The following is a 24296-nucleotide window of genomic DNA, read 5'->3' on the forward strand; positions in this document are numbered from 1 at the left end:
CAAAGGATAGTTTGGGAAAGCAAACTGAGTCTTGTTACTCAAGGCCTTGAATTCTGCATGGAGTCTTCCACATCCCACCCAGGGTTGTTTGCTCTGTACTGCCTTTCCCCCTCATCTTACATCTTGAACGCCCTTCTCCAATCAGGCCACAATATGCATTCTGCCCTGAGGAGGCCTTATTGTTTCCCACTCCCGCTCCTCCCTGGTCCTTGAAACAGCTTCCTCTCTCTCCTGTGTAGCACATCAACTCTGGGGCAATACACAGTTCAGCCTACTGCTTCCTTTTCTGACCGACTGGCCTGAGGGACTCAACCAAGTCTTCAAGAGCCCTTTGCCAATTTCTCTGCCACAACACCACCCACGTGTGCCTTCTAGCAAAGCCAGACAGTGGGCAAGAGTGCTGGTGAATTCCTCAAGGGAATGTATTTCTGGAGACCTGCCAATGAAAGGTAGTATTTCATATGTAGGTAGGACCTATATACACACTTATTGAATCCCCACATATATCATGCTATATACTGAGCTATCTGATATTATTATACATGGAAGCTGGTGATAAATTTAGAGAGGAGAGATGAGACTTATATGTGTATATGTAAGAAGAATTAGGACATGTAGATTTATTAATTAGCATGGAGAAGTTACATACATGAACGTGATAAAGTTGTGGAACAAACAATTGGAGAGTTAGTGTGTTGTAAGATGCAGATGATGTACTTTGAACGGGCAGTAGAAAAGGCAGATTCATGTGGGCTGCTTTAGCGCAAGAATGGTGCAGGTAAGAGGGGAGATTTGAGTTGAAACATGAAGGACGATGATAAGAAGATAACAACGATAGTAGGTGAAAGCTTGGTGTGTCCCAGGCACCAAGAAAGGGCTTTGCATTAACTCAATGAATATTACAGCAGCCCAATGACAGGGTCCTTATGGGCACACTCATTTAACAGATGAAGAAACAGAGGCCCAACAAACATCTAACCTTACCCAGTCGATAGGAAGAAGAGCTGGTATTTGAATCTAAGCAGAAAAGATCCAGCCCATATACAGAACCACTAGCCATAATGCATAGTCGATAAATACTGACTGCTAGATGTTCCCAGACAGGCAGAAGCCCAGGACGTTGGCCTGGGATAAAGTGTGAATGGGACAGGAAAGATTGGGGACATGAAGTTCAGGAGGCCATAGGTCATCTGTGAAACAGGACCTGTGTGGCACTGAAAGAGGCCAGCATGTGTCCATCTACAGAACAAGGCACCAAGTTAAGCCTTAGTGCCAGGTGTTGAGAGAGCTGGCAGATCCTGGAGACAGGAGTCACATCAGCAGCTCCAGCCTTTCTTCTCTCACCTCCCCATGTGGCTAAAGGTCCCAGATCACGGCTTCACTGTTTGCTGACAAAGCCTGCCACAGCTCTCCTGCCCTCTGGAATGTTGTCAAAGTCCAACCCCACAAACGCAGCTCTGGAGTAGTTCATCTATCAGCTTTCTCTGGGCTTGCAAAAGACCAGCCAGACTCTAGTGGGCAAGACCCCCATCTGGGCCAATGGCTGTGTTTTGAGCCCTCCCAAATATCTGGCCATCTGATGTGTAATGTCCCCATCCATACTTTGGAAATAATTTTAATTTATTTGATTTTGCCATTTCTCACAGTTCTATTGGAGGGCTAGGAAGCCATCTCTAACAGTTGCAGCTGGTGCGATATTCAAGGTATCTTACCAGTACGATATGTTATATGAAAGGAGATTACTTATGAGGAATGTGGTCATGCATTATTTCTTTTTTTAAAGATTGGCACCTGACCTAACATCTGTTGCAAATCTTTTTGTTTTTTCTCTTCTTCTTCTCCCCAAAGCCCCCCAGTATATAGTTGCATATTCTAGTTGTGAGTGCCTTTGGTTGCGCTATGTGGGATGCTGCCTCAGCATGGCTTGACCAGCAGTGCCATGTTGGCACCCAGGATGCAAACTGGTGAAACTCTGGGGCACCGAACTGGACCGTGCGAACTCAACCACTCGGCAACAGGGCCGTCCCCTGGTCATGCATTTTTGAAGGCTGAGATATCCCACAGTCTCAGGTGTGTGAGCTGGAAACCATGGAAAGCTGGTGGTGTCATTTAGTCCCAGTCTGAAGGCCAGAACACCACGGGGCGCTGATGGTGTCAATTCCAGAGCAAGGGCAGGAGAAGATGAGATGAGATGTTCTGCCTCAAGCAGTGAGGAGGGAAAAAGGGGGACAAGTCTTCCTTCTTCCACCTTTTGTTCTATTCAGGCCTCAATGAATTGGATAATGCCCATCCACACTGGGGAGGGCGATCTTCCTTACTGCGTCCACCAACTTAAATGCCAATCTCCTCCAGAAACACCCTCAGAGACACAAGCAGAAATAATGATTGATCTGGGCATCCTTGGCCACTCAGGGTGGCACATAAAATTAACCACCACAGTGGGTAGGGCAACATCATAAACTATGCATAACACTGTTCAAATATGAAGCGTGGTCCCCTAAACCTGCAAAAACGATCTCTCCTGTGGTCAGGACAGTGCCATCATTAGAGTGTCCTTGCCAGGGTCACTGTCCCCTCTGAGTGTAGCACAAGCCCATGGCTATGTGGTCCACACAGCATGGGAGAGTGTAGCTGAGCTGATCACTGGAGGTAGTCAGTCGTAGGGGAGCCGCAGCCTCCTTCTTGTACAACTCACAAATTGAGAACAGCTGAAAAATTTCTGAGCAGATGGCCTCGTGAAAAGAAATGGGCATCTAGTGTCACCTCGAATAGTCATCTGGAAGCTTAGTGACTTTTGCAGCAGAGGTGTGAAGATCCCTTATCTTTCACCCTACAGCATCACAAGAAACAACTGTGCTTAATGTTGAGAGTGGGAACGTGAAATCAAGGAAGGAGTCAGAGAGGTAGTGTCTTACGCCTTGGCAGGTGGGCAAGAGTTTCATAGATGGAAAGGTAGGAAAGGATATGAAAATCCTAAAAAGGGTGATTCGGGGTTGTTGAATGAATTGCTGGGACCATGGCTGTGATGCTGCTGAGAGTTACACTGTGCTCTTCCCAAAACGCGAGCAACAGTAACCGTCTTGCCAAGATTGCGAGTGCCAACTTGGGGTCCTTCACACTGTGCCCAGCAAGTACTCTCTGATCCCACAGCTCACATGAGTCTCCTGCATCCCCGCTCGGAGGTTTCTTCATGTCGACGTCTAAGAGCAAAGGGAAACTCACATCGACCTCTGGGGATGGGAGGAGTGAAGCATGGAAGGCTTCCTGGAAGAGGATGGCACGGAGCTAGGCTTGAAGAGCCTGAGTGATCAAGATTTCCAAAGTCTGAGAAGACAGGAAACTAAGGAAAAGATACGTGAAAAGCCTCGAAGCAGAGCTAGGCGTTGAGGGATGGACATAGAAGAAGAAAGAAAGAACAAGAAGAGCAAAGATTTCAGTCAATAAGCAGAGCCTTGGGACATGAGCGGGGTTTGCACTCTTGGAGCTGGAGCGAGTGGCCAGTCTCGCTGTCAATCGTCGCAGACCCGCCAATGACGACGTGGGAAGGCGGGGCCAAAGGAACGCTGTCCAGGGAAGCGAAACGCTTGACCGGGCTCTTTAAAACGTGGATTGTGCAGCGCGGCTTCCGTGGACCGTTCCCCTCCGGGATGGGGGAACATGGCGGCTCCGTCTCCTGCTGTCCCCAAAGTGTAAGTTCCCTTGACTTCCTACTTGGCTGTCTGTAGGGTGATTGGAGGGAAGCGGGGGGACGGTGTGTGCTCAGCTCCTCTGACAAGCAGTGTCCCCCGGGCGGGCTTCTGGGTGGACGGCAGAGAAGGCCCCTTAGCGGCGTCCGGGCCCCCGGTGGAGCTTGCGGCACAATCTGATGGAAGGCTCAGCTCGTCTGCTCCTGGCGATGTGGGCCTTGACCCCCCTGTTGGTGGTCTTCAGGACTGGAGGTGTCTGCAGCTTGGAGAGGAGGAAGGGGCTGGGGCGGAGGGCCGAGTGGCCGTGGGTCCAGGACGGGCCGTGGCCGTTGGCGGCCAGGGAGCGGGTGTGGCCTTTGGTTGTCCAGTGTCGTGGGCTGGAGGCTGGCCCCGGGTGTTGGTGGAAATCTGGGTCCTGTCCGTTTCCGTGAGCCCTTTCCTCAGGGTCGGGATTTCGGTGATTTTCGACTCGGACAGAGGGAGGTGACGCGCTCAGGGAGCGTGTGTGCGAGGGTGACAGCTGGTGGCCCATGGCCGCCTGTGAGCGCAGACTTGGGTTTCCCTGCCCAGCGTGAGTGCGCGTTTCCTTTCATTGGTTGCTCCCATTTCGGGATGCTCTTCTTCCCGTGCGGCTGAAAAAGAACGACACCCTGATAACGTCGGGGGAAAGAGTGAACAGCCGGCCTGCTCAGCTCGGGCTTGGCTTGTTCCCTGACCCCGCGAATCCCCTTCAGTCAGCAGTGCACGCTGTTTTACGTATTTTTGGCAAGCCCTTCTGGACCTAATGTCATCGCGCTGAGTGGAGAGTGGCCCAGACGCTGTCAGTGTGTTTGCATGCAAACTGTAGTGTTCCCTACGCTTTTCCAGTGTGAAACCCAGCGGTGTGATGGGCGAGCCCTTGTTGCTTCGAGTCCCTGAGGGGCATCACGGCCCCGGGGCTTCTATTGCTGGTTTCATTCTGTAATCTCGTCCGTCCGTAGCGCGGGGTGTTTTTGTCTTCCTCGTGATTTTGTGGCCATTTGCATGTGTTTAATGTGGATTTCAGCTGGGTTTCCTAAGCATTCTTCAAACGATAGTCTCTTCCGTGTGCCCTTTGGGAAGTGATTTGTGCGGCTGAGCACCAGAAGTGTTCCAGTCTGTGTGAAGGCCCCTTAGCCACTCTTGTCAGCCAGGACTGGACCCTGCTGGGCACTAAATTTTGCATGTCCTTCCTCATGCGTTTAATGAGGAGGTCCTGGCCCTCCCCATAAACGTCCTTTAAATGGTTTCGGGGAAATTTTAATTTACAGAGCTGGAATGTACCCTCTGATAGAGTGTCGTAAGTTTATAATAGAATTGCGTGTTTGACCTGATTTATATTGTTCTATTCTGGTGTTTCTCCGTCTTCCTAACTTTTCTTAAAAACTCCACGTTCTGAGGTCCTCTCCACGTACAGGGCCGAACTTTCAGTTGGCTGAGTCCTTGTTGTTTTACGACAGCGAATGCTCTTAACCATATGTTGACGTGCGTCCCTGGCCCGGGGTGGGGTTGTGTTTTACGGAAGAATGGCGTTTGGGGTCATTTTATTCTATTAAAGATACGTCCTGATCCTTTTCGTAAGCTTTGTGTTAAAGTTTTTCATGTCACCTTCGATTGACAAATGAGGACAAGATGGTCCTAGTTGTGTCTGTGCGTTTTGCTTTACGACACTTAGCGGCTTCAAGCGGTCCGCTAGCCTAATCTTGCATTTTATTTACTGTTAAGGGTTTTTCATACCATTAAAGTTTTGAAATTTTAGCTTTTACGTTTCTTATTTCATAGCTCTAATAAAAATTAAGAAAGGTTTGTTTTCAATGTTAAAAATTCACACGTTGTCGATCTGGCTGAGCGGTGCTGTTTTACGACACTGAATTCCCGGAAGTGCGCCTCACTGGTCAACACTGGAAGTCATTTGGGTTCTTCGGGGATTTCATTTCCAGCAATCGTTGTGTGTTGCGTGTCGCGTTATTCGATTGGGTTCTGTCCTGAGTCTTTTCATGCATTTCCTGTTAAAATCGTGGGGCATTTTCCACTTACAGAGATGGAAATTCACCTCCAGAATGAGTGCTGTTAAGAGGGAATGGCCCTTGCAGGTCATCGGGCATGCTTATGTCTATTACTGGAGGGCAATAATTGTGCATTTATTCCGTTGTCATTTCTTTAAGTGTTGGCCTGGTTCCTCCTTCCCTGGTGTTGTCCCAGAGAAGAAACGTTTTGTGTAGTTTCTATGTCCAGAAAAGCAGGATAGGCCAATTCATGTCCTGACCGGTCTGCCCCAGGACCACTGCTATCCCATCTGTTTGAGGTCCTGGGCCAGACTGCGAGTACCATTGCCCCACCCCCACGTCAAGGGCTGCTGTCCTTGCCTCTTTGCACACAAGTGCTGACTGTGCCTTAGTGGCTCAAAGTGCTACAATGTCAGGTTAAGAAATCGACAGTGCCCGTGTGTTTATCCTCATGCCTCCGTCCTGCGACATCCACTGTGTATTCAAGGGGAGAATTAAATTAAAGGAACATTGTTGTTTTCCTCAAAATCCTGAGGACACTATTGCCTGACAGTAACCTCAGAATTGTCAAGGAAAACAACTACTTCCTCTACATAATGGTGATGGTTGAGTTGGCTTATGAGCCTTCTTGCAGGTTGATTCTTGATACTGACTTGAATTATGTATGTTAGCTCATGTAGAGATGATTTAATGACTTGAATATTGGTGGGGCATTGGTGTTGTCTAAATCCACCTTGATCACATTTAGAAATGGGACAGATGTATTGCTGGTATTTGCTTTAGTGGTTGTATTGCTGGTCTTCCTTTATCTGTGCAGTTGGTACTGGCAGGAATACCAATTTCCGGAATTGGGACACTCACTCACCTCGCCGGTGAGTCCTGCCTTTTCAGGCAGAGCCCCAGACCTGGATCAATACCTACGTGTGGAATGAAGGTGCTTTTAATCCGTGCCCATGGCCCATAGTACAGTAGGACGTATTGCAAATTAAGAGCAAATTCCCCAATCTGTGTATTTCCAGATGTCCAGTTGTTTCCGTTGTTTTGTCCTCAAAGACCTATGTTCGATATTGGATGGTAGTAACGTTATGTACTACATGAAATTCTTCATGAAATTGTTCTGAATTCAGTTAGCTCATGCCTAGTTTTAGCAGTCTTTGAACTTAATCTTTTACCAATTACTGAGACTAATATAACGACCCAGTTGTCTAATGTGCATCTCATGGTCTATTAAGTAGAAGACAGAACCCATGTGAATGAATTGTTACCCGTAATCTTGCATGGCATGTAAGTGTCAGTAATTGGGAACACAGTGAGAGCAGGCACACATTCCAAAGGTTCGTTACCATCCTTTTATGTGTGAGTCAGTTCCCTTATTACTGAAGAGAAAAAATGGAGTTGGGAGACCCGGCCCCCCCCCCCCCCCCGCCTTCTAGCAAGTCACTGGTCACACCTGTCAACATAATGTTGAGTGAATCCCATCTGTGTTTGAGTAAAGCGGGATGAACCCTGGTTCACTTGAAGGGGCAATGAGGCCTCTAAAGCAGTGGTCTTATCTTGTGGTTTGACTCATGGAGCGCCTGTCTCACAGTGTCTTTCACTCTTTTGGCCTAGCTCACACAAGGTGCGTGAGTGGGTCCTCTGGCCTCACCGACCATTTTCAGAAATTTCTCAGGATAAGGGAAAGAACCAGTTCGCCTGAGCCGCTTGACTTATATGAGTTGGCAAGTAAACTGTTTTTCCTGCAGTTGTGCTGGGCTGTCCACCCAAAGTCAAGTCTCCTTGCAGATTTCTACCATCACCATCCCCTTCAGGACCTGTGGTGGCAAAGTCCAGTCCAGGTCATCCTGTGGGCCTGTACGGAGAAGAGAGTGGAACTGGAACCAACTGTCAAGAGCAGGCAGACAAGTAAGTGCCATCTCGTGTGATGGGAGGCCACAGGTGTTGGGGGGAGGGTAGCACTGATCTCCTGTTAGCTGTAGCGCTATTTCAGATGGTGTGGAAATCCCTTCCCTGAGTGTCTAAGAGGGGAATTTCCGGGAACGTCGGGGGCACTCCCTGGGCACTGCTTATGAACCCCATGTCAGAGATGCTAGGTCTACCGCCAATTTCTGGGCTAGTCAGTGGCGTCTTTTTCCAGTCCCTATTGGTGTTCCTCTGTTTCCTGTGGGTGCCACTGTTACAGACACCTTGACTTTATTAGACTGTCAGATTTCAAAAAGAACCGATGTTGACATTTTCACGTCAAGGTTTTGATCTGTCTTATCCTTTGGAAAACCTTTGCCAGACCAGGCAGAAGCAGGATGGACTAGATGGGACGGTCAAACACAACCTTCAGGAATCCAAAGATTGTGGGAGATTGCTCATGTGCTTTTTATCTCGGGTGTGAGATCGTGGATTTGGATGTGATTTAAGACCGGGTCTAAGTGGGAAACGGGGGAGAAGGTGAGACCCGTCCACCAAGTGGGTGCCAGACAATGGCAATCTGCCAGTCTACCCCGGTTGTGGGTGGGTGAGCATTTACGTAGCAGTGGTCCTGCAGGCATAGTCTAGCAATTGAAGTAATGAATAGGTCCGTACTTGCTCACGCGCTTACCCCTCCGTACGTTGTTGGCCACTTTGTTGCCTAGCAGATGTTGCTGCGACCAGACGTTGTGTTTCGTGGACAATAGATTTCTGGTATCTGAGTGAGAAAGACCCTTGGCCCTTTCTAGCTCTCATCTTTGAGCTTGAGTTTCCACAGATGGAGATGGGGAGCACACCTTGCTATCAGGTATGTTGTGAGAATCAAGTGTGATGATCCTTGTAAGTGCTCGGCATGCAGCGGGTCCTGAAGGAAGTAGCTGAGCACTTCCAGAATCCGTAGATTAGAGCAGACCCTTGTGGCTTGGTTGAGGTCCTCTCCCTCCCTGTGAGCCCCCGCTTCCACTTCAGTTCTTGAGACCCTAGGCATCATTTCAACGAAATGTTTTGTTTCCTTTCACAGGACCAGCAAATTTCCTCAGCGATTCCTTCAATCTCTCTAGAAACCAACTTCTCTACTTCTCCTGTGATGCCAGGGGAAAGCCGGGCAATTCGGACTTTGCCTTCTCTGAGCTGCAGTCTTTCCGGCCAACATGGACACCTTTCGTCAAAGCTGATGTGGCTCAGCACCAAGTTCAGGCTGGAGGCTTCTTGTTCACTGGCAGTGCCACCAAGATCTCCTCTGTTCCCTGTCTGTATAAAGTCACTTGTTTTCTGGGGGGTGGTTAATTTGTTGAAACTTAAGTGAAGAGTTTGGGTAATTGGGAGGGAGTTCTTGATACAAATCTGCACTAGGTAAGGTGCGTTCCAAGACGCTTCTGCCCTTTAGTCTCATGGATGGCTCTGGTTCCCGGTTCCTCTATTGCTTTATTGGCACAGGTTTCATCCAGAAGGTCGCATCACAGAAGCTGAAGTTCACTCACCAAGGGTGAAAACAATCCACATTTCTTTGTGAGTAGAGACTAAAGTATGTTGCCTTTATGCAGCCCACTGACACTTCAAAGTCATTGTTGATCCTTCTGATTGGTTGGATCACATAAGATTTGCAGAAGATAGGGGTCATTATGTTGTCTGCCCAGTGAAAACCTGAGACCTGAGATACTTAGAAATACCTGTGCTCAAGCCCATGTTCCTTCACCAAGTGACATGACAGTGACCATCACTGGCCTGGTTGCTAGTCAAAAACTCAACTTGTGAAACTTAACCGTAACTGCAATGCCTTCTTCCCCTTCCACATACACTAGGGCCCGCTGCCCAGGACATTCATTTGAGGTCCCTTCATGGCGGGAGGGGTGCGAAAGACCTAGATGAATGGTTTCAGGGTCAATCTGCTGAGTATTGGCACTTGAAAACAAGTGACGGCTTTGAGGATTCCAAAAGAGTGACTCTAATTGATGACATTCTCAAAATCAAGACTCTCAGGGAAAGAGAAGCTGATCGGGTTCTCTCCCAGGAGTTCGTTCTGAGGCGAGCCATGTCACTCACCCAGTGAGACATGTACTCATGAATGTCTGCTCACTCCTGGGAGTGTTAATGTGCTGTAGCTTTTGGTGTGAAGTATTCCATGTCAAAGTCGCGTTTGCCATATGTATTTTTTCATTCCTCTTGTTGCTGTGGGGGTTGGAAAGAGAAGGGATTATATTGGACCCCTTAAGGGTAGGCTCCTGAAATGGAGTGTATTCCTTGTTATACTGGTTCCCTGTTCTGTGCAAAATGTCTATGGTGGAATAGTATTCCATTGTATGTATGTACCACATTTTCTTTACCCACTGGTCTGTTGATGGACACTGAGCCTGTTCCGTGTGTCGGCTGTTGTGAAGAGTGCGCCATTGAACACCGGGGTGCAGACACGGCTTTGAGACAGTGATTTCGTTTCCATTGGCTGTACACCCAGGGCTGGGATTGCCGGATCATGGGGTGGCTCTCCTTTTACTTCTTGAGGAACTTGCATACTGTTTTCCATTGTGGCTGAAGCAGTTTACATGGGGGAACACTTCTTGAACTAAAGAGATTTCGTGACTGGTTCTCCAGCCACTTCTGATTGTCTGTTCTCTTGAGGAGAAGAATGATGGAGGTTGGAGGCTCTGGTGGGGAAGGGGGTTCTGTGATCAGGAAAGATGGAAGGACTAACTCCTTGCTTCCGGTGCTTGAAGCCTAGAGCTGGGAAGGGGGCTGGACAGAGTGTCCTCTGTAGAGCTGCTCTCAGAGCAGGAGGACAGAGCAGAGAGGAGGGTATGCGCCCTCAGTGTCAAAGGCGTGTTGGCCTTTGTATGTTCCAGAGTGCCTCCTGCCCGCTGGCCCATCCATGGCACTACCAGGGATCAGCATGGCTGGAGGATAAAAGATAACAATGCAGATGGTTGAGTGTGACATGAGAACATACGGCCCTCTGGCCAAGATGAAATTTTGATGATGGGGACTGTTGCTGACTTGTGCAATAGGAGTATTTTGGACTTTGCTGCTGAGGAATGCTTTGCTGTTTCTGCCTGATTCTGTGCACTGACTTAGCCTGTGAATAATGGCTCGAGGAACATTGGCTCTTTGCCCTCCTACGTTGTTGTGTAGTACATTAACATGAGGGAGTCTTCTGAGAGAGAACTGCTGTTGTCTCTGGGGAGTAATCGCTCTTGGTTGAGGTGCCCAGTCACTCTTTCGTATTGTTGATGAGCTGTGTCCCCATGGAGAGAATGATGAAAGCGAGCTGCTGTTGCTGCTGTTATATTTCCACAAACCACGCTGACACTTCTTCCTTCCACCATCACATGACTCAGTTGCCTTTTTCAAGTCGCCCAAAAAGCGCATGATGGCAATGGCCGAATGTGGGGTGTGGGAAATTCTGGGTCCCTGGGGAGAAATTGGCCATGGCCCGCCGTCAGGCTTGCGTGCTCTGACATGAAGGTGCTGAACAGAATGTCGTCCACCATGCAGGGCGATGGCATCTTAGGAGTCATTAGGGATGCTGAATTTCTGGATGGGAGTTGGGCTGGAGCTTTAGCCAAGCGTTACCATGTGAGCTGTCGGCACTCTTCCGCTGAGTACACTCTGCACATTGGTAGGAAGAGGAGAGTCACTGGGCCCTGTCCATGAACAGTAGATGAGGCCGTGGACATTTAGATCCTCATGGGTGTGTGCCGATAAGGCTGGATGTCCAGGAACGTGCCTGGCGAGCTCTCCAGGCTGGAGGATTTTGCCCTCCTATTCTTCATTGCTGAATAGGACAGCATGTAGTCAGTGGCTCTGGCTGTCCCTTCCCCTGTTTCTGTGAGAAGGTGTTGCTGCTTGGTGGTCAGCCCCTCTGCCCCTTTGGTCTTCTCACAGGGGTGGTGATGTTGCCTCGAGGGGACGTTGTGTGCACTCTCAGGGAAGTGGGTGCTGTCCACAACGGTGAGGGGCGTCGGCACAGGGTTGGGTGCTGCAGCTATGGAGGGGCAAGAGGGTGAGGACAGTCGCAATTAGAGGAGAGGAGACCCCCTCTGTGTTTCCTATTTCAGGCTTTTGATTTCTCCGCATTGGTGAAGTCTGGGGCTGGCACAGAAGTACCTAGCGGAGATATGACGACACTCTGAGGGTAGGAGGAAAACTTGAGAGTGTGGAGGACAAGGGACTTTGGTGCGACAGTCGTGAAGGGCATGGTGGGCGCAGGGCTGTGTCTCGTGTCCCCTATGTGCCTTCTCCCACACCACCTTAGGGTCAGCATAGCGGTGGGACAGGAGGTCACAGTGGACACTGATGGACATGCTGTGAGAAAATATGGCTCCCTTGTCAAGTTAAGACGTTTATTCTGCCAACAGGGTTTTACTTTCCATTTTCCCAGGGAACTGAGTGTTTGTCTGCAGGTGGAGTCAGAGGGTTGATCTCTGTGTGTTGTGACACACAGCAGGTGACATGACACGTTTTAGGAGGAGAGGACTCAGATGGTTGTCTCTGGTGAATAATCGCTCTTGGTAGAGGTGTCCAGTCACTCTTTCGTACTGTTGATGAGTTGTGTCCCCATGGAGAGAATGATGAAAGCGAGCTGCTGTCGCTGCTGTGATATTTCCACAGACCACGCAGACACTTCTTCCTTCCACCATCACATGACTCAATTGCCTTTTTCAAGTCCCTCAAAAAGCGCATGCCGGCAATGGCCGAATGTGGGGTGTGGGAAATTCTGGGTCCCTGGGGAGAAATTGGCCGTGGCCCGCCGTCAGGCTTGCGTGCTCTGACATGAAGGTGCTGAACAGAATGTCGTCCACCATGCAGGGCGATGGCATCTTAGGAGTCATTAGGGATGCTGAATTTCTGGATGGGAGTTGGGCTGGAGCTTTAGCCAAGCGTTTGCATGTGAGCTGTCGGCACTCTTCCGCTGAGTACACTCTGCACATTGGTAGGAAGAGGAGAGTCACTGGGCCCTGTCCATGAACAGTAGATGAGGCCGTGGACATTTAGATCCTCATGGATGTGCGCAGATGAGCCTGGATATCCAGGAATGTGCCTGGTGAGCTCTCCAGGCTGGAGGATTTTGCCCACCTATTCTTCATTGCTGAATAGGACAGCATGTAGTCAGTGGCTCTGGCTGTCCCTTCCCCTGTTTCTGTGAGAAGGTTTTGCTGCTTGGTGGTCTGCCCCTCTGCCCTTCTGGTCCTCTCACAGGGGTGGTGATGTTGCCTTGAGGGGACCTTGTGTGCACTCTCAGGGAAGTGGGTGCTGTCCACAACGGTGAGGGGCGTCGGCACAGTGTTGGGTGCTTCAGCTATGGAGGGGCAAGCGGATGTGGACAGTTGCAGTTTGAGAAGAGGACGCCTCCTCTGGTTTTCCTATATTTCGCTGTTGATTTCTCTCCATTGCTGAAGTCTGAGGCGGGCACATAAGTGCCGAGTGGAGATATAAGCACACTGTGAGAGTAGAATGAAAAATTGAGAGTGTGAAGGAAAAGGGACTTTGGTGTGACAGCTGTGATGGGCATCGTGGGTTCAGGGCTGTGTCTCGTGTCCCCTACATACATTCTCCCACACTACCTTTGGGTCATCTTATCCGTGGGCCAGAAGGTCACAGTGGACACTGATGGACGTGATATGAGATAATATGGCTCCCTTGTCAAGTTAAGATGTTTACTGTGGTGACAACTGTCATTTTCCGTTTTCCCAGCGAACTGAGTTTGTCTGCAGGTGAAGTCAGAGGGTTGATCTCTGTGTGTTGTGACACACAAGAGGTGACATGACACTTGGTAGGAGGAGAGGACTCTGATCCTGTTTGATGGCTAGTTCGTGTGCTGTCCTCTCAAAAGGGTGGAAAGAATGTGCAAATGTGGGCACTCCCGTACCATTTGAATGATCTCCTCTAGACCCCGCGGGATTCGAGTTTGCCCTCTCAGTCCATCGTGCTGACTCCAGGAGCACAGTGTGTGGATTCCCGAGGGTGGCCGGTCAGGCCAGCTCCACGTTGATATTTGCCTTGGCCTTCTGAGCTTCCCTTGCCTCTCCTTCTTCATGCGCAGACCTAGCGTGCTGCTGCTTCTCCACTTCAGAGAACAGCCGTGGGTGCTGTGCAGTGAATCCTGGGGGGAGTCACTGCCTTTCTCAGTGTCCCCCAGCAGTCAGACACAGCGGCCTTCCAGAGTGCCGAAAGGCCCGTGGTCGAGCCAGCTCTCGGATCAACTGGGGGACTGTTGTCGTGGGGGCGTTGCTGAGCTGCCGTGTGTGAAATATGGTTAAAGCCGGGGACCACGCAGCTGGGCCACTTCTCCAGAGCCCAGGAGAGATGGGCTGGGTACTGAAAGATTTGCTACGTGTGTCCATTCTATGTTGTCTTCTTATTACACAAAATAATAATAATGGTAATTATTATTATTATTATTATTATTAGAGGGTGGAAGGAAACTTTGGAGGGGATGGGTCTGTTTATGGCACAGGTTTTGGTAATGGTTCACAGATGTCTACCTATTTCCACAGTCTTTAAATCATATACATTAAATATGTACAGCTCTTTTGGGTCATTCTTTCCTTCATCCCTCAAGAAAGTGGTTTCAGAAAATAATATTAAAGGCCCTCCCCTGACTACAGATGAGCGCTCCCTCTCAAATGTCTTTAGCTTTAGGACTGAAGGGAAGACTGCTTCTCCATGGTTAAAGGGGTAACGGCGTTGACTGCGTGTGGATTCTTTTGGGCCTTGGATTTTCCACTTATATGGAGCCTTAGCATTGGCCGTGTGTAAGGATAACTTTTAGTCCACAGGGTGTTGACTTTCCTAGACTCACAGCGGTTCTCCAGAACCCATGAACTTCACCTGAAGGACTTCGACTCAGAGATGGGGCCTGTGACATCAGCTACTTGTCATGTGACCAGAAATTGATGTCGGGGTACTGTGGCTTTGGCATTAGGTTGGACTTTGGGTTGTTTTCCTTGTTTACAACATGTGCTTTTGTGCTTACTCAAGAAATCTTTTGAAATACTGTACATGTGGAGACGTGTCCAGATGTGTCTGTCCTGTCCGTGTATTCTACAGGGTGACCGCCGAGGTCTCAGGCTGAGTAGCCTTTCCAGTAGGAGCCTTTTCTCGGAGACCTTCCCTCACCCTCTGTTTACTGTGTGACTGAGTTCCCTGGCCATACCAACTCGGTGGGATACTTTTCTGCTATCCTCATTGCTGTGTCTTTACAATGTGTTTGCTGCTTCTGTTTCTTGCATTTTAAAGAACCCTTGTGTTCTCCCAATAAAATTCACTTGTTTCAGAAGATTCCACTTGTCGATTGTTTTCTTCACAGTCAACACCCTCAGGTCAAGGGAGCTGCGGCTGTGCCATGTGCATCATCACTTGCACCGGGGCAGAGCTCTGTGCCATAGATCCTGAGGCATCAAGGACAGGGGTCTGGTGGCAGGGGAAGGGGCTCTCCAGGCCCTGATGGAAGTTCTCCCCTTTGTTAAGCTGGCCCCTGTGTTTAGAGACGTACTCCCCTACAGGTGGTGGGTAATCTAATGCCTCCCCTTATGGGGTGATCCTTTGAGCCACTTCTTGAAGGCCATCAGCACAGATGTGGGGACTGTGGAGTAAGGGTGGGAGGTCTTCTGATAGGTCCAGGGGTAAGGCGGGGTAGGGTAGTCAGCATGCTTCTAGAGAAGGTCCGTTCAGAAGTGGTTGGGTCTTTGGGTCTGGTTCTCTTCCTGGGATTTCATACACGTCTTGGGCTGCAGGTGTCAGCAAGTGTTCTTGCCATCCAGTCTACAGGGACCCAAGCTGCAATGTCCCATTTGTAACGGGAGTTCATCGTTACGCAAAGTTCAAATCACTTCTCTTTGTCCTCACTGCAACTGAACCTTTATCGATATCCCTTTTCTGACCCTCTCTGGTGTTACCGAATGAGTCTCACGTTCGAATGTGACCATTTCCCCTTTTGGCCTTAGTTCAGGTTAGCAGGTATGACGCTACCAGAGACGTTGGCTTTTCCTCTTTGCCAAAGACCAGCAAATCACATTGCTGCTCTGATGGCGAGGTTCCCGGTTGACACCAGGAGTTCATTTCCTCAGAGGGGGGTCCGGGTTGGTGAGGGCGGGGCCGTGGGCGGTACCCAGCAACTGCGCAGTCTCTGCCCACAAAGGCTGTGGTCGCTCCAGCGCAGGCGCAGTAGGTACCCAAGGCAGTGGACGAGCGAGACGCCGGCGTGGCTCTAATGCCTGTTGGTGGAGGCCGGTCCAGAATCGCGGGAGGCGTGGCCAGAATCGGAGGGGAGGTGCTGAGGGTTTTCAGGAGGGGCGGTGGATGAGGACTGGGTCACAGGAGAAGACGTCAGGCCACTGGGCTCCATATGCATGGTGAAGGCGGGGGCTGCAGGGAGTGAAGTGGGGAGGATCCAAGTGCTCAGGCGCTGAGGCGTCCGCGTGGTGCCCCCCCCTCCCTGTCCACCACCCACCTGTACTTCTGACATCCTCAGTCAACGTTGGCCTCCGGATGCCCCTTCTGGGAGGTTTTGTGAACACATTTTCCTGCTCATTCATGCGTCTGTCAGCCCAAGATTTTTGGCCCACAGGCCACAGATACTGCCTCCAAGATTATTGGGAAGGCCCCAAACATCAGCCCACATAATTCACAGCAGCACATTCAACGAAGAATGCACCATGGCCAGGGAACGTCAGGGGAGTTCAATGCTAAGAAATGTATTCACTCACTGCGTTCAGAGAGAGAAAGAGGATATCATGCAATCACCTCCATAGATGTTGAAAAGATGAAAATCAGAGGAGTTATTATTTGACCAGAGGCGTTTGCTTTTAATCGATCGCCAACACCAGAAAATGGAGTTACCACTCTGATCCTTCCATCACTTTGTCTAACTTCATGTAGCATTTAGTCAGGGCAATGACACTCACGTCAGTTTCTTAAGTCCTGTGTTTTTATGAGATAATGGTGCAGGTCAACCCCGTGGATTCCCACAACAGCTCGGCCCAAAGCCGATTTGGCACCTGTTGTTCCGCTTTAAAATACGTAGTTGAATAATGACTTCAGAGTTGGAATTCACGAATTAATGTATCTTTCATGTATTGGCACATTTAAGGGAAACATTTGCGCTGAGTTTATAGGCTTACTTTTGAAAATAAATAGAATTATTTAGTATTTGTTAAGGGTTTATTTACTAAGCCTTTGGTTGCTTTTTCTTATTCCCAAACTGCCGTTTCCTTGTCTCCCCCATCTCGACAAGTGGTAGTTCTGTCCTTCCTATTGTCCAAGCCAAACACCGTGGTGACCTCCTCAATGACCACGTTTCCTCATGGCCCACATTAGCTCCGTCAGCAAGTCCTCGGCTCTACGTTCAACAGCAACCAGAATGTGCCCGGGTCATTGCACCTCCGCTGTCACTGCCCTTGTCTGAGCCTCCATTACCACTCTCCTGGATTATTCTAATGGCCCCGTCAGTAGTGTCTCTTCTTCCTCCTTGCTCTATGCAGTCAGATCTTGTACATATCTTTGGTTGAACATCTGTACACATTTGTGCGGGGTAAAGAACTTGGGGTTCCCATTGCTGGGTCACAAGGGATGCTTATGTTTCGCTTTGGTAGATGCTGCCCAGGGTTATTCCCCATACGGGGGGAGGAATTTGCACTCCCTGCAGCGGTGCTGCTTCATTGTAAAGGCAAGGCAAGGCGAGGAATTGTGTGAGGAAGGAAACCCGGCCACAAACCCGCCCCGTGAATGCACCACGTGGATTCATTGTTGCACACTCCTTTTCAGTGGGGACATACCTGCTTTGTGTCATTGGAATGACAGAGTAGCTCCTAGAAAGTGTATGTGAGTAGATGCTGGTGGCAGACCATGAGTGGGATATGGCACTGCTGGTGAGCCCACAAGACAGAGGAGAAGAGCCCCTGTGGGCCAAGAAGAGCCAGGGCTGCCAATGGTGGGATGTGAGGGCAGTGCCTCCTGTGGTGGGATGTGAGGGCAGGGCTGCCTGTGGTGGGATGTGAGGGCAGGGCTGCCTGGGGTGGGATGTGAGGGCCGTGCCTCCTGTGCTGGGATGTGAGGGCCGTGCCTCCTGTGCTGGGATGTGAGGGCAGGTCTACCTCTGGTGGGACGTAGGGGCAGGTCTGCCTCTGCTGTTATGTGCAGACAGGGCTGCCTCTGGTGGCATGTGAGGGCATGGCCTGGGCTGAGCACCATGGGTGCTCCTTCCTTCCCCTCACGTCGGTCTACTCATGCATGCCTTGATGCGACCGAATTCCAGGGAGGCAGGGAGCAGGCAGGGAGTAGGAGTTTACCCCCATCCTTCTCTTCCTAAGTCTTCCTCGCTGTGGTCCCTGCTCTCCCTGCTGGAACAGGGTGCTCCAGCCAGCCTTCGACTCGAGAAGTCTCCCGGTGGAGACAGGTGTCCGTCTCCTATACCTGCCCCCACACTGGCTGCCTGTGCCCTGGAGAAAGGGTATTAGGGTAAGAAGACGCAAATGGAAGCTATTGGATCTCCCCTCGGACGCACACTTGACTCAGCTGCCACAGTTTGACCTCCCCGCCCTGCAACTCTTCTCTCTGCTGGTTAGAGGTTCTGGTCCCCTAGGAAGAAACCCATCCCGTATGGGAGGAAATATTGGTTCCACTATACTTGAAGCCGCTCTTAGCTCCTGGAGCCTCTCAAAACAGGTGCTTGTGGTGTTTACGCTATAGAATGAGGCCGAGGAGGAATACGGGTGAGACTCAGGGGGTCCCCTCAGGTGGCTTCTTATCCTCCAGTCCTGAGTAGGTCCCGACAGAGTACTGCAACCCCAGAAAGGAGCACCAAGGACTCAGACCCCAGGAGTGAAGGACTGAGCCTCCCCAGAGGGTAAGGCAAAAGGGCCGTGGAGTTGATGGAGAAGTCATAGCTAACAGGACCACCTCAGGGCTGTGTGCAGAAATGAGGACTGTACTCTCTACCTCTGTTCCCTGCTTATGCACGTTCTTTAGTTCAATTCTCTCAGCTCTACTTTAGTAATGTAAATAGCACGGAGAGGTGGTGCTGGTGAATTCAACATTTAGGTCGTGGAATTGTAGCATATCCACATTACGCTGGGATGATGACTGAGCAAGAGAAAGAAGAGACATCACTGGGAGAAGATTAACTGTAAACAGAGGCCCCATGACTTCAGCTCTGAGTATGACGGTGGAAGGTGTGTATATGCTGTCTCTGTCCGGTTACCTCTTGGTTGTATGTGGAGTGATCAAGTCATGGCAGGAGGGAGCATTTTTGGAATCGTATGAATGGAAGAAGGCTGTGTGGAAATGAAAGAGCAGCCGGTGATTATTGTCTATATTATTTTTCTGTCTACCTAACATCCCCTCCTTTGGGACCTGCCGAAAATCATGAGGCTGCACTACCCCAGACCACAGGAGTCGTTGAGGTAGAAACACAGCAGAGGGCCAGACATCAGCATCCAGTCAAGCCCCCGAGTATTGACATCCTGGCTTGTCGTGGAGCCTCCACCTTTTCAGACCTCAATACCTTGCCCTGAATCCTTCAGATTCTTTGGTTGAACCAAATGTGGCTTATGAACTTGGCCTCCGGGTTCCCAGGCAGTTTTCAGGAAGGATTTGAAGGGCAGCTCTTAGGTTTGCAGTAAAACTACCCAAACCGGGGACTTGTGGTCAGTCATGTCTCGAAGACAGAATGGATACCGGTCTCTGAGCACTCCCACCCCTACCCTGGGGACGAGGATTCTAGACAGAGGCTGCCTGCGTTGCTGGAGTAGGAAGCGGACGCCGGTAGTCATCAGGGTGCGAGCACCAGTTTGAGAGTGGAGGCAGTGAGGGAACTGTGTCCAGGGCAGGGGTCAAGGGTCACATCAGAGAGCCCAGGCTGTGGACCAGCCTCAGGGAAGTGCAGGGCCCGGAAGCTGCCTCTGTGCCTGTAGAGTCGGAAGTCTGGTCCTATCGAGAGAGGACCTGGAGGAAAGGAAGGGGGAAATGATAGAGAAAGGTAGAAAAGGAATTCTGTTGATCTGGTGTCAGAGAGGAGCTCTGTCCCACGTGGTGCTCTCAGAGAACTACCTCTTAGGAAAGCCTGAGGTGAAGGACATGTCCTGTTGCACTCGGGGACTGTCAGCAGAGCTCCAGAGACAGCCCCTAACTGTCCAACGTAGCCTTCGGCAGACGTTGCCAGAGATACTCAGCTCGTGAGAGTGGGTCACGGAGGAGAACAGGCCATCAGTCCGAGGATGCTGGACTTTCGCTGCCTGTCTCCTTCTTCTGGCTGTGGGACGGGAGAAACAGCCCTGCCGTGAATCGGGGGAAAGGATTTGAAAAGTGAAAGACAAACCCAACGGCCTGAGCTCCTTGCAAGTGAAAATTTTTAACTGGACCTGTTGAGAAATATGCATAATTGATCTTGCTCTGTTAAGGGGTATACCCCAGCCTGTGCTGAGGAGAAAGTGGTATTTATTAGTGACATCTCCCCATTGAGTCCCGCTTGCTTTATTGGAGCCCCTGTGATAAGGAATGCTTTGATGTTTCGTTCCTGCTTCTCCTTCTGGTTAGAATTCACGTGCGCTCTAGGTGCCTCTGAGCTCCGCCTGAGCCTCCGTGAGTGTGTGCCAAGCAAGAACTTGGGAGGATCGACTGAGGTTGCAGAAATGGACTGCCCAGCCCTGCTTTCCCCAAATTCCAGCCCCCGTCGCGCCCACTTAGAGAGGGAATTTTCCACGAAAATTTCAAAGGCGGCCTCACTCTTCAAGTAATAAAGATACGACTAAAAACGAATCATGACAGTGAATGTCTGGTATCAGTGGGCAGGATGATATGGTTTGCAGTATTTCGTCACTCGGGCACTATCCTTCTCTGTGCCTGGCTCCTCTCCTGCAACTCGGAGGTGATAACGGTCCGCATCTCTGAGTCCGCTGTGAGGATCACGTGAAATGATGTGTAGAAAGTGCTTAGGCCCCGGCCTGGCTTTTCGTCACAGTGCAATCACGTTCCCAGGTATCACTATGTCTCTACAACCAGGTGGAGTGTGTGAGTGCACGTGTGCACTCAGTCTCTCTCTCTCTCTCTCTCTCTGTCTCTGGTCCAATCGCTCGAGCTGGTGGTGAGGGGGCTTGACATCTATTAAATTCATTCCACCTGGGTAAATTATTTCTCCTTATTTTTAATGGCTACATAGTGTTCTAGTCTATCAATGTCCGTTTTTTCTTCAGCCAAGCTCCTAGCGTTGGACATTTAGTTTATTTCCGCTGTCTTGCTGTTATGACCAACACTAAAATGTGGGACCCTTGGATGATCACCATGGGGTATTTGTTGAGTGTTTCAGTTTTGAAAAGTTAATCACAATCTTTGTTTTGTTTTCACCTTATTGCTCACGCAAAGTTCCCTAGAGTTAGGAAGATCTGGGCTACCTGCAGATTACTGGCCATTTTTACTTTTAAAGCATTTCCTTATGGTCTGTGATTTGCTTAGAAAGTACGGAAATCATGTCTCGTGATAACTCAGGAACATTTTAGGACCTACATACACTATTAGACAGATAGGAAGGCAGAAGCCATCTGGCCTCATGTGCCACTCCCTAAAGTCCCCTACCCCAATTTCCTTCTAATTCTAATTCCTTTTTCGTAAGTTTTAATTTTGATCAAAGGAATACACGCATAGATAGTTTTTAAAAGATCAAATAGTACACAAGGGCTTGTAGTGAAAGCAGTGAATTCCTGCCCCCCCTCTGCTCTCTCGGTTCCCCATCCCAGAGGCCAAAACTACGCATGTCTTTTGAGCGGTTGCCTCCATTTTTCTCAATCATATGCTTTTATGAGTACTTCTTGACTTGTGACAGGAGGCATTTTCTGCTGCCTTCCTGCTGTCCCCTTGGCTCTCCACCCCCCTTGATACGATGTGCCTTTTCTCACTTGGGGGGACCGCCATCCATCCAGGCAGCAGCTCCATCAAACTGGCAGTAGCCCCTGACTCCTTGACTGCCCGTCCTTCACATGGCTGCCACTGCACCTTCACCGCACGCCCTGTTGGCCCGTGTTTCCATTTAATCTTCACGGCACCTGGAGGAGCTCCGGCACTCCTTCACCCCCACCTCGACTCTAACAGCCTCCCTATGACTATATTGCCTCCCTTTTTCAGATGACTCTGTTTGGATCCACTCTGCACACTGACACCCAAAGGATACATTTCTAAAGCAAATGGAATCTGTTACTCAAGGCCTTAAATTCTTAATGAAGCCTTCCACATCCCACCCAGGGTTGTGTGCTCTGCACTGCCTTTCCCCTCATCTTACATCCTGAACTCCCTTCTCTAATCAGACCACGCTGTGCATTCTACCCTGAGGAGGCCATGTTGTTTCCGACCCCTGCTCCCGTGCACCTGCTCCTCCCTGGACCTTGAAACAGCCTCCTCTCTCTCCTGTGTAGCACGTCAACTCTGGGGCAGGACACGGTTCAGCCTGGTGCTTCGTCTCCTGACAGACTGGCCCGAGGGACGCAACCAAATCTCCCAGAGCCGTTTGCCAATTTCTCTATCAGAACACCACTGACATTGAGTCTTCTGGCAAAACCGGTCAGCAGACAAGGGAGTTTGTGAATTCCTCCAGCGGGAGTATTTCTGGAGATCTGCCAGTGAAAACCACTATTTCACTATCTACATGTGCACTTACAGAATACCCCTACATACCATGCTACATAAAGAGCGATCTGATCTTATTCTATAGGAGAAATTTGTGGGAACTTTGGAGAGGAGAGATGATATATATATACACATATGTGTGCATATATATCTAAACACTTAGGACGATTAGATTTATCAATTAGCATGCAGAAATGGCCATACATGAAAGTGATAAAGATGTGGAACTAACAATGGGAGAATTAGAAAGTGCCTGGAAGATGGGAACCTGGAACCTGGAAGGTGCTTTCCGTGGTCATTAGAAAATGCAGAGTCATACGAGCTGCTTTAGTGGGGGAATGGCGCAGGTAAGAGTGCAGGTTTGCTTTGAAACATGAAGGATGATGATAACAAAATGACAACTATAGTTAGGTGAGAGCTTGGTATGTACCAGGCACCAAGAAAGGGCTTTGCATTAACTCAATGCATCTTAGAACAGCCCAGTGAGACGGTTCTTATTGGCTCACTGCTTTAACTCATGAAGAAATAGAGGCACAATAATCATGTCACGTTACCCATCTGATGAGAGGAAGAGCTGGTGTATGAATCCAGGGAGCAAAGGTCCAGCCCGCATACAGATCCAGTAGCCAAAATGAGTAGTCGGTGAGTAGCGAATGCCGAATCTTCCCAGACAGGCAGGAGCCCAGGGCATTGGCCTGGGATGAAGTGTGAGTGGGGCTGGAAAGATTGGTGGCATAAAAATCAAGAAGCAATGGGTGATCCGAGAAGCAGGACCTGTGTGGTATTGGCCATCCTGTGGCAAGCACTGAGAGAGCCCAGCATGTGTCCATCCACAGAACCAGTCACAGAGATAAGCCTTAGTGCCAGGTGTTGAGAGAGCTGGCAGATCCTGGAGACAGGAGTCACATCAGGAGCTGGAGTTTCCCCTCTCTTCCCTCCACATGGCTTCAGTGATGGCTGAGAAAGCCTGCCACAACTCTCCTGCCCTCTGGAGCTTCCTCAGAGTGTGACCCACGATCCCAGCTCTGGAAGAGGTCAGCTATCAGCTTTCTGTGCGCTGGCAAACGACCAGCCTGACTCTAGCGGATAAGACCCCCATCGCGGCCAGTGGCTGTGTTCTGAGCACTGCCCAGATATCTGGCCGTCTGTTTCTGGTGTGTCCTTTCCTCATCCACAGTTTGGAACTCATGTTAACTTTTTGGATTTTGCCCTTTCTTCAGAGATCTACTTGAGGACTGGGAAGCCCTCTCTAACAGCAGCAGCGGATGCGAAATTCAAGGTATATTAGTCAGAGATGTGCAGAGGAACAGCAAGAATAGGAGTATGATAAGTTATGGGAAAGGAGACTTGTTATGAGGATTTTGGTCACGCATCTGTGGAGGCTGAGAAGTCCCGGAGTCTCTCGTGTGCCAGCGGGAAACCCAGGAGAGCTGGCGGCATAGTTTAGTCCCGGTCTGAAGGCCAGAGAAGCAGGGGAGCCGATGGGATCAATCCCAGGCCAAGGGCAGGAGAAGATGAGATGAGATGTTCCACCTCAAGCAGTGAGGCGGGCAAAAAGGAGGCATGTCTGCCTTCGTCCACCTTTTGTTGTATTCAGGCCTCAATGGACTGGATAATGCCCACGTACCTGGGGAGGGCAATCTTCCTTACTGCGGCCACCTCCTCAAATGCCAACCTCCTCCGGCAACACCCTCCCAGACACAAGCAGAAGCCATGTTTAATCTGAGCATCCCGTGGCCAGTCAAGGTCACATAGAAAAGCCACCACTGTGGTGGGTAGGGCAACACCGTGGACTACTGCATGACACTGTTCCCACACCTTTGCCGCCTCCCCACCCCCACCACGGCAAAAATGACTTTTTCTTTGGGCAGGATAGGGTTCGCGTTATTGTGTCCTTCCCAGAGGCACTGTCCACTCTGAGCGTGCAGTCCATCGAGCCTCATCCCGTGGCTATGTGGTCCACCAACCAAGGGAGAGTGCAGGTGAGTTGATCATTCAAGGTAGTCAGTGCTAGCGGGGC

At 50.0% G+C, this 24296-nt stretch overlaps 1 protein-coding gene across 4 annotated transcripts; it reads left to right on the forward strand.

The window, feature by feature from the left end:
* The first annotated feature begins 3411 nt into the window (after positions 1-3411).
* On the forward strand, positions 3412-14944 carry LOC111771466 (uncharacterized). Of its 4 annotated transcripts, none has more exons than XM_070257205.1 (4): positions 3418-3689; positions 7456-7615; positions 8341-8480; positions 8694-14944. In XM_070257205.1, exons 1-4 carry the CDS (start codon positions 3531-3533, stop codon positions 8976-8978), a joined length of 744 nt encoding a protein of 247 aa, XP_070113306.1. In that variant the 5' UTR covers positions 3418-3530; the 3' UTR covers positions 8979-14944. The 4 variants fall into 4 exon arrangements, 2 of the variants coding, with proteins under 2 accessions (XP_070113307.1, XP_070113306.1); XR_011434671.1 differs by having other exon boundaries at positions 3575-3689; positions 7496-7615; XR_011434670.1 differs by having other exon boundaries at positions 3580-3689; positions 7322-7615.
* Positions 14945-24296: the final 9352 nt, after the last annotated feature.

The sequence above is a fragment of the Equus caballus genome, chromosome X (assembly GCF_041296265.1).
Source record: "Equus caballus isolate H_3958 breed thoroughbred chromosome X, TB-T2T, whole genome shotgun sequence".
NCBI lineage: Eukaryota > Metazoa > Chordata > Mammalia > Perissodactyla > Equidae > Equus > Equus caballus.

Bases quoted from the DNA above. Each gene is read 5' to 3' on its own strand.
- LOC111771466 (XM_070257205.1), top strand. From the start codon at position 3,531: ATGACGACGTGGGAAGGCGGGGCCAAAGGAACGCTGTCCAGGGAAGCG. The intron at 7,616-8,340 runs GTAAGTGCCATC...GTTGCCTAGCAG, and splicing joins TGTCAAGAGCAGGCAGACAA to ATGTTGCTGCGACCAGACGT. The intron at 8,481-8,693 runs GTATGTTGTGAG...TTCCTTTCACAG, and splicing joins GGAGCACACCTTGCTATCAG to GACCAGCAAATTTCCTCAGC.